Genomic DNA, 16,278 nt, shown 5'->3' on the forward strand with positions numbered 1-16,278 from the left:
TTTTTGTTGTTGTTGAGCTGTGGAAGGGACAGGATTTTTTAAGATCAGGCTAGTCTTGGACTTAAAAGTGATCTGCTAGCCTTTTTCTCCCAAAGAGCTATGATTAAACTCAACACTATGCCTAATTGGGATTCACTGTATCAAAGGCTTACAGAGAGTACAAAATACCTTTATTGTTCAAAATAGAGGCAGGTTAGGAAAATTAATTAGATTCATATAATAATTACAAATAATGGTAACAATGAAACTTTTACTTATCTGTTCCTGCCACTGAAATATAAAATTTAAAAAATCAAGTTATACAGGGGATGGGCATGGTGGTACACCTTTAACCTTTAATTCCAACACTTAAGCAGAGGCATACAGATCTAGGTTTGAAACTAGCCCTGTCTACATAGTGCGTTCCAGGTCAGCCAGAAAAAAATAGTGAAACTCTGCCTTTAAAATAAATAAATAAATAAATAATCAATCAATCAATCAATCAATCAATCAAGCTGATCTCACCAAGAAAACTCACTACTTCCCCAAAGCACCCAACAATTCAGAAACCGTTAGATCATTTTAAAAGTGCATTTAACACCTGCCTCCTTGAACCTTACATTAGACTTTTAAATTCAAGCAGGTCAAGCCCTATTTCTCACTCATATGATCTGTAAGCCAGTGTTTGTAGTAACCCTGCAAACCCTTCTCCAAGCTCCATCTTGCCCACAGTTTCGTCTCCTATCCAAACAACCCATTTCCTTGATGCAGCTGCAATCACAAGGCTTCAAGTGGCTTGGCCTCCAACAGCAAGGCATGACCCCTTTCTTTCAAGATGTGATCCCAAAGTGAACACAAAGCTTAGACCATCTAATATTACAAAAGGCGATGAGGGATGGGGTGTTTGCTGAAGAAATGACTCGCTGCTCTTGCAGCAGAACAGAGTTTCCCAGCACCCACATCAGGGGGCTTAAAATTGCCTGCAACTCCAGTTCTCTGGGATTTAACATCATCTTCTAGCCTTCATAGGCACACACATGAGGGCACATGCATTCGTACAAACATACACATAAACAAAAAATTTGAAACTAATAAAAGGCAACGAGCTTTCCGTCTTCTGGCTCACTGACAATAATTTAGATCTAGTACATACTGCCCTGACCTATACACTGCTGATTAACATGAAACTGAGGTCATCTCAAATAAGGCTAAGTGTTTTGCCAAGGAGCTACTCCATACTTTAAATTCTATAGCTTATTTACGTAAGACTGCATTTTATGCTGTTAAATTTCCATTTCATTAGAGTTGGCCCTTTATTATGAAGTTCAAATTCCTACTCCATAGACTACTTCCCTCTGAACACTGATCTGAAAAATCTGACCAGCAAGTATCTTCCAGAGAAAACATTATTAGCACCTGCACAAGGCCTGTAACATATTTAGGAAGTCAATGTTTGTTAAATGAATAAATGATTTCAAATACTCTTCTCATTTTACTTTCAGAATAAGGAATATGAGAGCTTAGAATAAACATGCCCTTCTGATTTCAAATCCTGTACTACCCTTCATCACTTCTCCACAAACAAGGGTAAAAGTACTGAGTCAGGGCCTGAAGAGATGGTTCAGCAGTTAATACTGCTTGCTGTTTTTCCAAAAGTCCTGAGTTCAGTTCCCCACACCAATATAGAGTGGCTCACAATGACTTGTAACTCAAGGTCCAAGGAATCCAACAACCTCTTCTGGCCTCTGTGGGCACCTGCACACACAATATACACAGAAAGAGACATACATACACATAAAAATGCTTTTAAAGTAATGAATCAGAAAAAGATAGGAACAAATGTTCTACCCAATCTCTCCAGGCAGCATCCACAAAAGGGTCTGTCTAAAATATGGGTGAAGTGTGACAGTAAGTTACCCAGTCAAACCTAAACTTCATCATGCTACACTCATTTAATGTCATTTCATTAATGAGAACCAAGAATTCCCAATGCCACATTAATGATTAAAACTAAATTTCAAAAATGTTTAGATGAGTTTTACATGGAAGCAGTGAAATGAAACTGATCATCTTAACTTTCTTGTTTACAAACCATTTTCATTCAATTCAGTCTACGAACAGTCTTATAGTTAACATGCTTATGAAAAATATTAATCACTATCAAATACAATCATACTCTGTGGAACATTTTTGGTATTTGAAGGAATAAAGAAATTGAAAAATTTCAAATCTGTACTGATACTGTGAATTTGCACTTTTTTTCACCAAATATTAATGCAGACCATCAATTTACCAGTTAGAAAACCCTTCTTAACATTACTAATTAACTAAATCATCATAAACATTAAATTATCTTTCCTTATTAAGTTTGCTCTTACATAAATACCTTTATTATGTAATTCATCTGGCAGCTGACATCTCACAAGAAAAAACAACATACTGAGTAAATGAAGTTAGGCCTGCAAGATGGCTTGCAGGTAAAGGTGCTATTGAGTTTGCGCCCCAGAATCCACATGAAGGTAGGACAGAACCAACTCCACAAGCTTGACATGCATGGTGTGATGTGTGTCCCCTCAGCTCCACATATACATATTATACATACAATACACAATAAAAGAAAAATAGTCTGATACTTGATTAAAGTAAGAATATTCTGTTTTAGCCTTTGCCTTCTCACACAAAAGCCACAGTTTCAACAGCTTTCCTGTTCTAACCTATGAGATATTCTCTATGCTAATAAGGGGTAACCAGATTAGTTCCTGATTTAGCATTTCAGTCCATCAAGGTGTCATTTGTAGAAAACACACAACCCTAAAATATCAAATCAAGGAACTCTTAAAAGTTAAAACTCTTAAAACTCCTGGTTTCACCCATGGAAGGAAGGCCTTACGATCTACAAGACCAACAGTGTTACAGCTCCATCTCCTGGATATGTGCAAGTAACAGTTAATCTGCACAAGTTTATATCTTTCTGTATGGGCCTTGTAGAATATTAATAACAAGGGAGTCCAGGATATATTTCAAAACAGTAAGAACCTTACCTACATCTTTTCTTCCTGGTTTTTCAAAGCGCCTGTCACCCCTAAAAGAAACAAAATAAATTTCAAAAAGGGCTCGGAAAGCAACATAGATTTCCTATCATGATACTCACTTTCCTGTACTCCCTTTAACGTCAGTTCTGCTACCTTATGTTTAGAAAATACAGGAAAGCAAAATGATGAAAACAAACACTCCACAACACCACCTACCAAAAATTAGCTTCTAATGACTAGAATATTATTCATTTCAGTTAGAAACATAAGACTATTTTATATACTAGTTTGGCAATGTTCTTCCATGACATTAAATTTCCTTTGTGGTTCTGTGTACTAAGTTCAGAGTCTCGGGGTGCTGCACAAGACAGTTACCACTGTTACAACCCTAACTCTTCTACCCTTATTTTGAGATCAGGACTCATCCATAACTTTAATTATATGATATATTCTATTGCGTGGAAATGTCAGTATTTGATGGCACTATCATCTGTTTGGGCAGTTTCCATTTTCTGTATTACAGATACAACAGCTATTCCTTTACATTCCTTTTTATGCCTTTATTGTGCAACTGCCCTCATAAATCTTGCCAGACTTCGTAAAAAGTCAAAAGCCCTGAGAAGATGCATTCTTCATACCAACAAAATGACATATCAACCAACAAAATGACTGCTAATGAAATAACAAACCAATTAACCATGCTTATAATAATAATTTATTTACCTATTCATGCTTATAGTTTTAAATAAGGATCATCTAAGATTTTCTAACCACGGTAGCTCTTTAATAGTTAATACTTTTGAATGAAATTTTGTAACTGTACAGAGGCTTCAGCTCTCTAAAAAGAAGGAAATGGGTAAGTTCTGTGTTTCCAGAATGTTCTTTCTTGGGAAAGGGGGGATGAAGAGGAGATAAACTTCCTACCTAATCTTTGTAATTCTCTAGATCTCACTATGCAGCCCATTTTGGTCTGGAACTCATGATTCTTCTGCCTTAGCCTCTCAAGTGTTGGGATCACAGGAACATGCAACCCTGTACCGGTCACAAAAGGAACACAGTGTGCTTTGTTTTGTTTGGAGTACTAAGGGCTGAATCTCCCCAGAGAGCTACCAATGGGTCATAATCCTAGCCCGTTTTTCCATTTTTATTTTGAGTCAGGAGTTCGCTAAATTGTGAAAGATCCCCAAATTGTAAACTCCAAAATCTCCTCCCTCAGCCTGCCAAGTAACTGACATTGCAGAAAAGTATACTATAGAATCCCACTGGAGTGAGTTTTAGAACGACAAATCCTTATATTACAATCTGAACACTTCAGTTACCTTTCTTCCCAGCTCTGTGATCTATGCATTTCCCTGCCACCTCCTCGCCCAAACACACCCTCTACTTCATCAAAGCTTCTTTGGTAGAAACCACATTCACCTCTACCTCTGCCTGAAAATAAGAAAACAGGGGGAGAGGAAATAGTAAAAAACCAACATCCAGTACATTTTCAAAATCAAAGGCTAATCTCTGTGAAGTTTTGTCTGTTCCCATATACAAAGCAAGATTCCACATTTAAGTATTTAGCAAGGCCTCTAATGGCTCTATATGGGTTGAAAAACAAAACAAACAAAATACTTCTGAAAGAATCCCAGTACCGAACAATAAGCACCATCAACATGAAGCTCTTCAATGAAAAGATCAACAGGGAAAATCTAAGTTCAATAAACCATTGTAAATTGAATGTTTTAGTTGATTATTTTCAATAACTACTGGAAAAAACTTGATATGGAGAATTTGTAATGAGAAACTATAGTGGAAAATGTCAAGCACAATAAAATACTTTTATCTATGCACAGAAGACTAGTGGAAGTGAATTGTACAATTTTAGGATTGTGAACTGCATTTTTAAAGGATAAAAGGCATCCTACATACTTGAATCAAATCTTGAGGTAAGGAAAATAGCAACATTAAAATCAAACCACAGAGCGGGTTATGCAGGGATTTAGAGGCCTTGCAATTCATATATAAACACACTTCTAATGAAGACCATTTGGTTAACTATCTACCTGTGACTCTATCATAATTTATCCCAGTAGAAATATCTTCGCAGAGTCAAGTGTGGTGGAGCATATCGATTATCTTAGCAGAGGATCAATATTTCAAAAGCCAGCCTGAACTACATCAAGAGAATGACTCAAAAACCCTGAGAAAGATGGAAAGAACAGAAAGGAAAAGGAGGAAGGGGAAAGAGGAAAAAAAGAAAGGCACTCACAAGTATGTAAACAATCATGCACTACATATAGTTTCAAACAGTGATATATTAATTACTGGAACTACCTTCAACCAGATTATAATGGAGCTGAAAACTCTGCAATAACATAACTTCTTATGTTACTCAAGTATTTGTGGTAATGCCGGTCTGAAGAAATTCACTGTTCTGCCAGTCAGATAAAAACATGGCGCATCTGACAACATGTAGTATACAGTATGTGACTGGGACAATGAACAGCTCTATAACTGATTTGCAGATTTACAACACTATCTATAGTATATTTTCAAGTGTACTTATTTTAAATTTACTGTAAAACAATATCCTAATAGCAGCATATATCTTGTAATTATTGTCTCTTAACTGCATCAAGAGGCCAAGCCAAGTGATTAACCTAAACCATCTAAATTTCTATGAATTTTAATACACATCAATGAAAATAAAATCACCTGCTGGGCAGTGGTGGCACATGTCTTTAATCCCAGCACTCGGGAGGCAGAGGCAGGTGGATCTCTGTTAGTTTGAGGCCAGCCTGATCTATGAGAGCTAGTTCCAGGACAGGCTCCAAAACTACAGAAAAACCCTGTCTTGAAAAAACAAAAATAAAATAAAAATAAATCACCTAATGAGGCATTTATTAGCCTGTATTCTGTTACATAAGGCATGAAAACACATGTGTATGAGAATGAACAACTCAAATTCAAAACACTAGAAACAACATAATAATGTTTGGCTAAATAAATTCTGACAAAATATCCTAGAACAATATGAAGCTACAGAATAAGGCACTGATATAAATTCAAACCTTTGCTACTAAATAACAAAAGCATACTCAAGAACAATGTGCGTGCGCATATGTGAGTGTGTGTGTGTGTGTATGCCTGTGTGTGTATTAGTATTTGTCCACACTGCTGCACAGTTAAGAGTCAAGGATGCATGCCAAGTACCAGATATGCGAGCAGCAAGCACTATGCACTTTCAGCTGTACACATTCTGTACAGTTTTCTCAATTAACATATCAGCTGTATTCTGCACAGATGAGAAAACTAGAGACATGATGGAGGAAGGTCATTGGCTAATAAAGGCACTCCCCTGGCCCATTTTATTGGTTAGAGGATAGGTGGGAGGAGTAAACAGAACAGAACGCTGGGAGGAAGAGGAAGTGAGGTCAGTCTCCACAGCTTCTTCTCTCTGGAGCAGATGCCTGAGAGAGACGCCATGCCCCGCTCCCGGGATGAAGCTCCAACCCAGGATGGACTAGGCTAGAATCTCCCCGGTAAGCGCACCTTGGGGTGCTACACACAGATGATTAGAAATGGGCTAAATTAATATGTGAGAATTAGCCTAGAAGAGAATGGGCCAAGCAGTGATTAAAAGGATACAGTGTCCGTGTAATTATTTCGGGGCATAAGCTAGCAGGGCAGGTGGCTGGGGTGTTGGGGACGCAGCCCCGCCGCTGCCCTTATTACTTCAGAGACAGTCTGGGAGTCTAGGATCTATATAACTAAAAGTACCTATTAGCAACTGTCCCTAGCAAAATTTCTCCCATAGAGCAAAATGATCAGAAGAAAATGATGGAGCTTTATTTTCTGTGCAAATGCTAGTCACTCTGACACAAAAACACATCCCCTGCCCTAAAACAATAGATTCTAAATAAGGAATACAATGAAGCAAATAACTTCAAGCATCCATGTATTTCTTCTACTTGTTCACCATAATCTATTAATAACTGACTCAGATAACAAATATACTTCTGTGACTCTTACAAAACACTAATCCCTGCAGAACTGTACAGAGTTAATCTTAGGCACAATGGATATTCTCTTGATTAGTCCACTACATCTATAAAGTAGAAGTCAAAACCACAGTCTAACTATAACAATCTCCAAGTTAACTTCCAGTTTCATCTGTATCACTTGCAGCTTCTCCTCTGCCCCACATTCAGAATATATACAGATTTATTTAAAATGCTAAAATATTGTAATAGTAACTATTCTAACATAAGAATATTCCTGCCGGGCTGTGGTGGCTCACGCCTTTAATCCCAGCACTTAGGAGGCAGAGGCAGGCGGATCTCTGGGAGTTCTAGGCCAGCCTAGTCTACAAGAGCTAATTCCAGGACAGGCACCAAAACTACAGAGAAACCCTGTCTCGAAAAACCAAAAAAAAAAAAAAAAAAAAAAAAAAAGAATATTCCTCGACAACAGTGGTTTTAGGATGAGAAAAAAAAAATCCCCTCTCCTTTTCAAGGGGTACACTCATCCATTGCTGGTGGGAATGCAAACTTGTGCAACCACTTTGGAAAGCAGTGTGGCGGTTTCTCAGGAAATTCGGGATCAACCTACCCCTGGACCCAGCAATACCACTCTTGGGAATATACCCAAGAGATGCCCTATCATACAACAAAAGTATATGCTCAACTATGTTCATAGCAGCATTGTTTGTAATAGCCAGAACCTGGAAACAACCTAGATGCCCTTCAATGGAAGAATGGATGAAGAAAGTATGTAATATATATATATATAAAATATATATATATATATATATACACACATATTAGAGTACTACTCAGCAGTAAAAAACAAGGACTTCTTGAATTTTGCATGCAAATAGATGGAAATAGAAAACATTATCCTGAGTGAGGTAAGCCAGACCCAAAAAGAGGAACATGGGATGTACTCACTCATATTTGGTTTCTAGCCATAAATAAAGGACATTGAGCCTATAATTAGTGATACTAGAGAAGCTAAATAAGAAGGAGAACCCAAAGAAAAACATATAGGCATCCTCCTGAATATTAACCTTCATCAGGCGATGAAAGGAGACAGAGACAGAGACCCACATTGGAGCACAGGACAGAAATCTCAAGGTCCAAATCAGGAGCAGAAGGAGAGAAAGCATGAGCAAGGAATTCAGGACTGCGAGGGGTGCACCCACACACTGAGACAATGGGGATGTTCTATCGGGAACTCACCAAGGCCAGCTGGCCTGGGTCTGAAAAAGCCTGGTTTAATTACAGCTACAGGGGATCCAGCACCCTCTTCTTGCCTCTGAGAGCACCTGTATTCAAGTACACATTCCCACACATAGACATAAACACAAACAAGTAATTTTGTTGTTGTTTTTTTTAAGATTTATTTATTTATTATGTATACATATACAGTATTCTTGGTATTCTGTCTGCAGGCCAGAAGAGGGCACTAGATCTCATTACAGATAGTTGTGAGCCACCATGTGGTTGCTGGGAATTGAACTCAGGACCTCTGGAAGAGCAGGCAGTGCACTTAACCACTTAAACCGGACTCGCTGAACATAGCGGACAATGAGGACTACTGAGAACTCAAGAACAATGGCAATGAGTTTTTGATCCTACTGCATGTACTGGCTTTGTGGGAGCCTAGGCAGTTTGGATGCTCACCTTACTAGACCTGGATGGAGGTGGGTGGTCCTTGGACTTCCCACAGGGCAGGGAACCCTGATTGCTCTTTGGGCTGACGAGGGAGGGGGACTTGACTGGGGGAGGGGGAGGGAAATGGGAGGCGGTGGCGGGAAAGAGACAGAAATCTTTAATAAATTAATTAATTAATTAATTAAAAAATTAAAAAAAATCCCCTCTCCTTTTCAAGAACATTTTTGTTAGGGCTGAAAAGATGGCCCAACAGTTAACAGCTCATGAGTGAACTGAGTTCTGCACCATGGAACTACAGTGTCTGGTTTAATTACAGCTACAGGGGATCCAGCACCCTCTTCTTGCCTCTGAGAGCACCTGTATTCAAGTACACATTCCCACACATAGACATAAACACAAACAAGTAATTTTGTTGTTGTTTTTTTTAAGATTTATTTATTTATTATGTATACATATACAGTATTCTTGGTATTCTGTCTGCAGGCCAGAAGAGGGCACTAGATCTCATTACAGATAGTTGTGAGCCACCATGTGGTTGCTGGGAATTGAACTCAGGACCTCTGGAAGAGCAGGCAGTGCTCTTAACCACTGAGCCATCTCTCCAGCCCCCAAACAAGTAATTTTGAAAAATATTTTTTAAAAATATTCTCACCAAGTGGTGGTGCACGCCTTTAATCCCAACACTCAGAAGGCAAAGGCAGGCAAAATCTTTGTGAGTTCAAGGACAGCCTGGTCTACAGAGTGAGTTCCAGGACAGCCAAGTCTACATAGAGAAACTGTCTCAAAAACCCAAAAAAGGAAAGAAAGAGGGCCGGGCGGTGGTGGTGCACGCCTTTAATCCCAGCACTCAGGAGGCAGAGGCAGGCGGATCTCTGTGAGTTCGAGACCAGCCTGGTCTATAAGAGCTAGTTCCAGGACAGGCTCCAAAGCCACAGAGAAATCCTGTCTTGAAAAACAAACAAAAAAAAAAAAAAAGGAAGAAAGAAAAGAAAAGAAAGGAGAGAAGGGAAAAAAAAAGTTTAGTCTTGAAATAGATAATGATAAAAAAAATTAATGGAAACATACACAAATATCTGCAGTAGTGACTGGCCCTGCTCACGTGACTAAATAATTAGAGGAAAGAGATCAGATTCCAGAGCTCCAACTTGTTACATTGAAATTATCTGTAAAATGTAGTGCCCACACACAAGAACAAGCAAGAAAACATACTGTAACCAACATTTAATTAAATTTTAAGGACTGTCCTTTTATCTGAAATTCCCGTTCTAATCTTTTTAAATGATTGAAATAGGCTTACTTTTAACAATTCTAATGCTGCAGTTGACAGTTTATGAATTTTTTTAGCATCCAGACAAGATTTTAAAAAAGATAAGAACATTACATTGTTTCTACTAGCCATTTATTTGTTCACTTAAATTTTACTATGACAGGATATTCTAGACAGGAAGTCTAGAAGCCAGCAGATTTGCATATGAGTTTTTCCTTGAGCTTCTAAGCCACAATAATCATATTTAACCATAAGCTAAAATTAATGGAAAATACAAAGCCACAAGATCACAGATCTCTGTGACCATAGCATCCCAAGTATTTTCACAAAGCTGAGTGCATCCATTTAACTAATTTTGTACCCTTCAACACTACCATGTTAATTTACTACTGTGTGTCACAGCATAAGTACTTTATATGGGTTTTAGGTAAGCTCCGATCATAAAAAACAAAAAACAAACAAAAAAAAAAAAAAACAGGAAAACTCATTCCTTCACTTATTTCTATTTGTTGTTACTTTGGCACACTGCATTTGTTGGATGTAGGGGGGCAATTTGATTTTGTTGCTGTAGGAGAATCTAATGTGGCTCAGGCTAGCCTTAAACTCTCAACATAGCTGAAATTTGGGCTTGAACTCCTGACCCTCCTAATAACACCCCCCCCCACCAAGTGCTGGGATTGCAGGCATGCATTACCACACCCAGGTTCTGCTCCTTTCTTAACATGTAAGGTTTTTCTAAGGCCTACAGAGACCAGGTGGAGGATGTGTGTGGTCTGTACTCTTGATTAAGGAAATTTTTCTCTGGCTTGACTGACCTGAAGAGCACAGGAGGGAAAGCTGCCAGAATGAAACTTTTTCTCACTGCCTCCCACAGGACAAAAGCATGGGAAATGCCCATGGAGAGGCCAGAACCATAATCAGTCAGTTTCAACTCAAAATATCACCCATACACCAATATGCACAAATCCCAGATGATGATGATTTGGGCATAACTTGTGAAAGAGACACGCCTAACTCTCATCACCTCAATGTCTGTGGTAATGCTGTTTCTTACTAAGTTCTACAGATGAGAACTTTATCAGGCAAAAAAACTACTATTACAAAGACAAACTACAGAGAAAAAAACAGATTGTACCTAGGGAAAAAACATGAAATTTTAGTTAGCCTCTTCATCGTTCACAAACCTTCACGGAAGTTGTATTCCAAATGAAACAATACATTCTCCATTTTAAAAAGTGCATGAATTATTCACAAGGCATACATAATGTTCAAAATCTTTTGAAATAAAATTCAAAAAAATTGTAGGTACATCCATAATTGTGCCCACACATAATGTGGATGAAATGGCCTTAGCCATTGCTGACACCAATTCTCCTTCTAAAGCATCTCTTAGAGAAAAATTACAACATGTTTGGACTAATGTATGAGTCAATCCTCATGCTGAAGGAAGAATACCTATTATAAACATCAAGAAGGGTTTTAACAGAAAACCAATGAATGCAAAATAGGGAATGACAACAACAAATCATAAACATTCTAAGAAAAAGGATAAATTCATAAAACTACACATACCAGTGGACGCTACCTGGTTATATTTTGCTCTGCCCACTACAAGGTCTAGCCCTTGAAAGATGTCTCAAAGTGTTTCTCACTAAACTCCTTCTGGGTATGGTAATATCTGCACATGGCCCTTGTAAAGAAATGTTATACTGCAGGGAGGTCCACGGGGACTTCAGTGTGGCTCCAGCAACCAAAACCCTTCAGGATGCTCTAGTTCCCAAAATGCAAAGCTCAAGGGATAAAGAATGTGAACAATAGTTACTCTTAGGAAGTTAACCAGGACTGTGTAGCCTCCCTCCTGCTTCAATCTATATAGCTAGAAACATACTTCTCTCCAAAGCAGAAGCTGTAGAGAAGGCATTTCAGAAATGTTGCAGAAAATAAATTTTCAAGCATTGCAGTCAACATCAAAGAGCAGTTAGCTTGATTTTCAATTAGGCATTAAAGTATTTAGTGATTTCCCCAGCCTCCTCCTTCTCTTCCATGATTATTTTTTTCATATAGCTCACCTCGCCCTCTTGAAGAACTTCGACCTCTAGGAGCCCCCACCACTGTTCCTCCTCCTCCTCCTCGTCCTGTCAATCGCAGGACAGCAGCACTATTTACAGACATGGAAAAGTTTCTCTGCCAAAAAATAAAAATAAAAATAGATAAAACACACAAAACTACATATTGTTTCTCCCTGCCTCCCACTGCACCTAAAATGTAATGATATCCAAGTACTATACGCAATGGGAAATTATAACTTCATGGCATATAAAGATCATTCAAATCTAGTTATCTAACAATTTCTTTCTTTCTGTCTTTGAAACAGAGTCCCACTATGTAGTCCTAGCTGGCCTAGAATTTGCTTTATAGACCAGGCTAGTCTTGAAACAATTTCAAATTGACCTTTCAGATCAGCAAAGTTGACACCAATGCCTTACATAAAGGTAGATTTGTTGAGGAAATATTATATAAGAAAGCAAAGTAAATGTGCTCTACTTATCCAGACGCAGACAAAACAGACAGCAGAGAAAGTTTTATAAAAGGAGGCTAGGCTAGGTTAAATTGGCACTTTTAAGAGTTACGTTCTAACCGTACAGAAATTTACGGAAATCCATGGAGTTTGGGACTGGACAAATGTCTGTTTGTGTGGCTATCATAATCTGTGTGATAATAAAGTGATTACATTTCATTTTTTTAAATGGTACTGAAATGTCTTCAACTTATGAGAGGAGAAAAGACTATCATTAAAAGGTCTGAAGCAAAGGGAACATGATAAAAGATAATCCTTTCAACCTGACTATACTCAAAAATGTCAAGTAGCAACTCCAAGTCGTATTTGCTAGAGTCACAGAAATCAGCAGTGAATGCGAAATGGTCAAGTAAAAACCTACATGAGGACAATCACCTGATGTGCATGCATTTATCTGTCAATCATGTAAAGAATTTATGTGTGGGTATGTGTGAGTGTGTATGTGATCACACATAAGTACACATAAGTACAAACACAAATCACGTAAGTACAAACCTGCAATTGTACCCAGAGCCACTCTAAAATATAATCAAGTACAATTAGAGTAGGAAGTGGGTATCCACATGGGAAAGGGGAAGAACAGGGAGTTAAAAATATGTCTATTGACACACCTGGTTAAATTAAATGAAGGAAAAAGTATGAAATATTAAGTCTTTAAATAAACTATAAAATAGAAAATCCTGGAAATTTAACAGAAAGTTCTGCAAGAGAGTTTAAACAAAAATACTGCAAAAGATTAAGTGATCATGTACACCTAGAACCTAGTACCCATTTGCACAGATGTATATGGGTATGACACAACAAGGAAATGAACCACAGATATGGATAAAGTCACCAGACCCTTTGGCAAGGGAGTAAGATGTGAACTTTAGGCTGGGTAAAGTAGTACATGCCAGTAATCTCAGAACTCAGGAGGCTAGGACAGAAGGATCCCCAGGAGGAGGCCTACATAGGTTGCTTTAAATTGCAGGTCAGCTTGATTAACTTGATAAGATCCTACCTCCAAAAGAAAAAAAAAACGAGAACAATGGCTAATGATACAGTGTTTGGTTACCATGCACAGGTCTTGGGTTCAAGTCCCAGTACCATCCAAAACAAAAATGTGTAGGTGAAAAAAGTTCTGAACTTCAATTCTACTTCACTCTTCAGTGTTCTTAAATTCCAAATTAATTAAAATGGCATCTATGCTATATTCTTTTAAAGAGCATACAATTGATTAAAATTCTGTTTTCATTACTGTATTTTAAATATGTGTACCATTTTTCCTCATTGTTTATCTTTTTCTCAATTTTGTTCACTGTGATTTGCCCAAGTAACTTTTAGAACCATGTAAACAAAGCTTTCTTTGATCATGTAGGCAGGTAACTTCAAAACAAAAACCTAATACTAAAACTGAAACCAGAAGTTAAGAGGAAATACCTCACTCAAAAAGTATTAATTTCAAGCCATTATTTTAGTAAAATTTAATAAACCATGGTTGAAACACATCAACTTACCTTTTGTTATAAAGTAATCAGTGGACTACTAAATTTGCCTCTCGGCATTATTAAAATTAAACAAGTCTATGAAGCCCCAAATCTTAATTAATTTGTTACAATACTTTAGAGGTTAAAAAAAAAAGAGGTCAAGGCCAGAGAGATGCTCAGAGGTTAACAGCACAGGCTGCTCTTGGCAGAGGACCTGGCAAGAACCCATATGGCAGCTCACCACCAGTTTCAGGAATCAGGTGCCCTCTTCAGACCTCTGTAGGCACAAGGCATACACATGATGCACAGATGCAAAACACACATATAATTAAAATAATATTTTCTAAAAAGAAAGAAATGCTAACTGCATTTTTGTATACTAGGATCCCATGCAACACATCTGTATAAAGCCAAATTTATTATGTGGAAAAACAGGGAAAATCATGTATTTTCATATATTACTGCTAAAGTACAAACTAGTTTAATCTCTTTAAAAGGCAAATTCTCAACATATATTTAAAAGCTCATATCACTTTAACATAAAAATTCTACTACTTATATATGTAAAAAAATAATGTAAGTAAATAGATCACTAAAGGCAGTAGTAAAAGCAAAACCTGAAAGCTACCTAAACATTAACCAATAATGTCTAATTTAATGCTTGGAATTCTCCTCTGCAATGTTCTACAGAATAGGACAGTATTTAATTTAAACCATATTTCAAATAAAAGTCTACATTCAATCATTCCCAGTAACTGGTTCAGCATTGTTAATCAACAGTTTTAAAGTAGTATTTGTTGAATAATCTTTATAATTTTTCCCAATGATTCATGTAGCCAATTACTGCATTCTGATTTCTTAAGAAATGTTATGGGTGCTTGCTTCGACAGCACATATACTAAAATTGGAATAATACAGAGAAGATTAGCATGGCCCCTATGCAAGGACAACACCCAAATTCATAAAGCATTCCATATTTTTGAAAAACCAGCCTACATCTCACAATCCCAGAGAACCTAGACAACAAAGAGAAAAATGTATCTAATCTACATGGAAGCAGAAAAAGACAAGATCTCCTGAATAAATTGGGCGTATGGGGATTGTGGGAAAGGATAGAAGGGGAAGGGAGGGGAACAGAGAAAAAAATATAGTTCAATAAAAACAATTTAAAAAAATAATAATAATCTACCAAGTCTAACTAGAGAATTCTAATAAAAACTACTCTGGAGACAAAAACTGTATCGCATCAAATCCTATCATCCCATTTGGTCTCTGCTGCTTTTATAAATGTATGTAATTGACTTCTACTTTATGAAATAAAATTGTCTAGGGAATACAAAAAAATAAATATAGTGTTTCTTATTTGGACGGGGAAAATAATTCTGGAGAAACATAGCGTGAAACTATTAAAATCCATGAACTGTATACTTTAAAATAGCTAAGAGTGACTTTTGTGCAATGTGAATTTTATTGCAAAAATAAAATCTGAAGGAAGGAAAGTAGGAGGGAGGGAGGGAGGGAGGGAGGGAGGGAGGGAGGGAGGGAGAGATTATGTGGCAGGGAGTGGTGGTGCACGCCTTTAATACTAGCACTCAGGAGGCAGAGGCAGGTGGATTTCTGATTTAGAGGCCAGTCTCGTCTACAGAGTGAGTTCCAGGACAGCACAGGCTACACAGAGAAACCCTGCTTCAAAAATAAGAAGAGAAAGAGAAAAAGAAGGAAAAAAGGGAGGGAGGAAAGGAGGAGGGAGGAATTATATGGGATATTTCCAACTCATTCTTTTGATTCAAAGTCCAGCATATGTTTTAAAAGCTTTTCTGGGGGCTGGAGAGATGGCTCAGAGGTTAAGAGCATTGCCTGCTCTTCCAAAGGTCCTGAGTTCAATTCCCAGCAACCACATGGTGGCTCACAACCATCTGTAATGAGGTATGGTGCCCTCTTCTGGCCAGCAGGCATACACACAGACAGAATATTGTATATATAATAAATAAATATTTAAAAAAAAAAAAAAAAAGCTTTTCTGGGGGCTGGAGAGATGGCTCAGCAGTTAAGAGCACTGCCTGCTCTTCCAAAGGTCCTGAGTTCAATTTCCAGCAACCACATGGTGGCTCACAACCACCTGTAATGAGGTCTGGTGCCCTCTTCTGGCCTGCAGGCATACTAGCAGACAGAATACTGCATAAATAATAAATAAATATTAGGGGGAAAAAAAGCTTTTCTGGCCAGTGTCCCCTCCAGAAATCTCAAAACTATTATTGTAAGAAAAAAATTATGATTACAAATAAGTACAAATACC

At 37.7% G+C, this 16,278-nt stretch overlaps 1 protein-coding gene and 1 non-coding gene across 4 annotated transcripts in view; one reads left to right on the top strand and one right to left on the bottom strand.

The window, feature by feature from the left end:
- The window catches only part of Gigyf2 (GRB10 interacting GYF protein 2), a 135,668-nt gene that overhangs the window by 76,068 nt on the left and 43,322 nt on the right, over nt 1-16,278 (bottom strand). For all 3 annotated transcript variants that reach the window (XM_041649692.1, XM_041649691.1, XM_041649693.1), the window contains exons 6-8: nt 12,008-12,122; nt 4,331-4,442; nt 3,021-3,061 (exon numbers count right to left, since the gene is read on the bottom strand). In XM_041649692.1, the coding sequence (XP_041505626.1) occupies nt 3,021-3,061; nt 4,331-4,442; nt 12,008-12,122 (268 nt within the window). The remainder of the gene's footprint in view (nt 1-3,020; nt 3,062-4,330; nt 4,443-12,007; nt 12,123-16,278) is intronic.
- LOC121447699 lies at nt 14,857-14,963 on the top strand. The gene has a single exon (XR_005974227.1). It is a non-coding gene; the product is annotated as a U6 spliceosomal RNA (small nuclear RNA).

Source organism: Microtus oregoni, unplaced genomic scaffold (genome assembly GCF_018167655.1).
Source record: "Microtus oregoni isolate MIOR12 unplaced genomic scaffold, Mior012 000004F_ref0000308, whole genome shotgun sequence".
NCBI lineage: Eukaryota > Metazoa > Chordata > Mammalia > Rodentia > Cricetidae > Microtus > Microtus oregoni.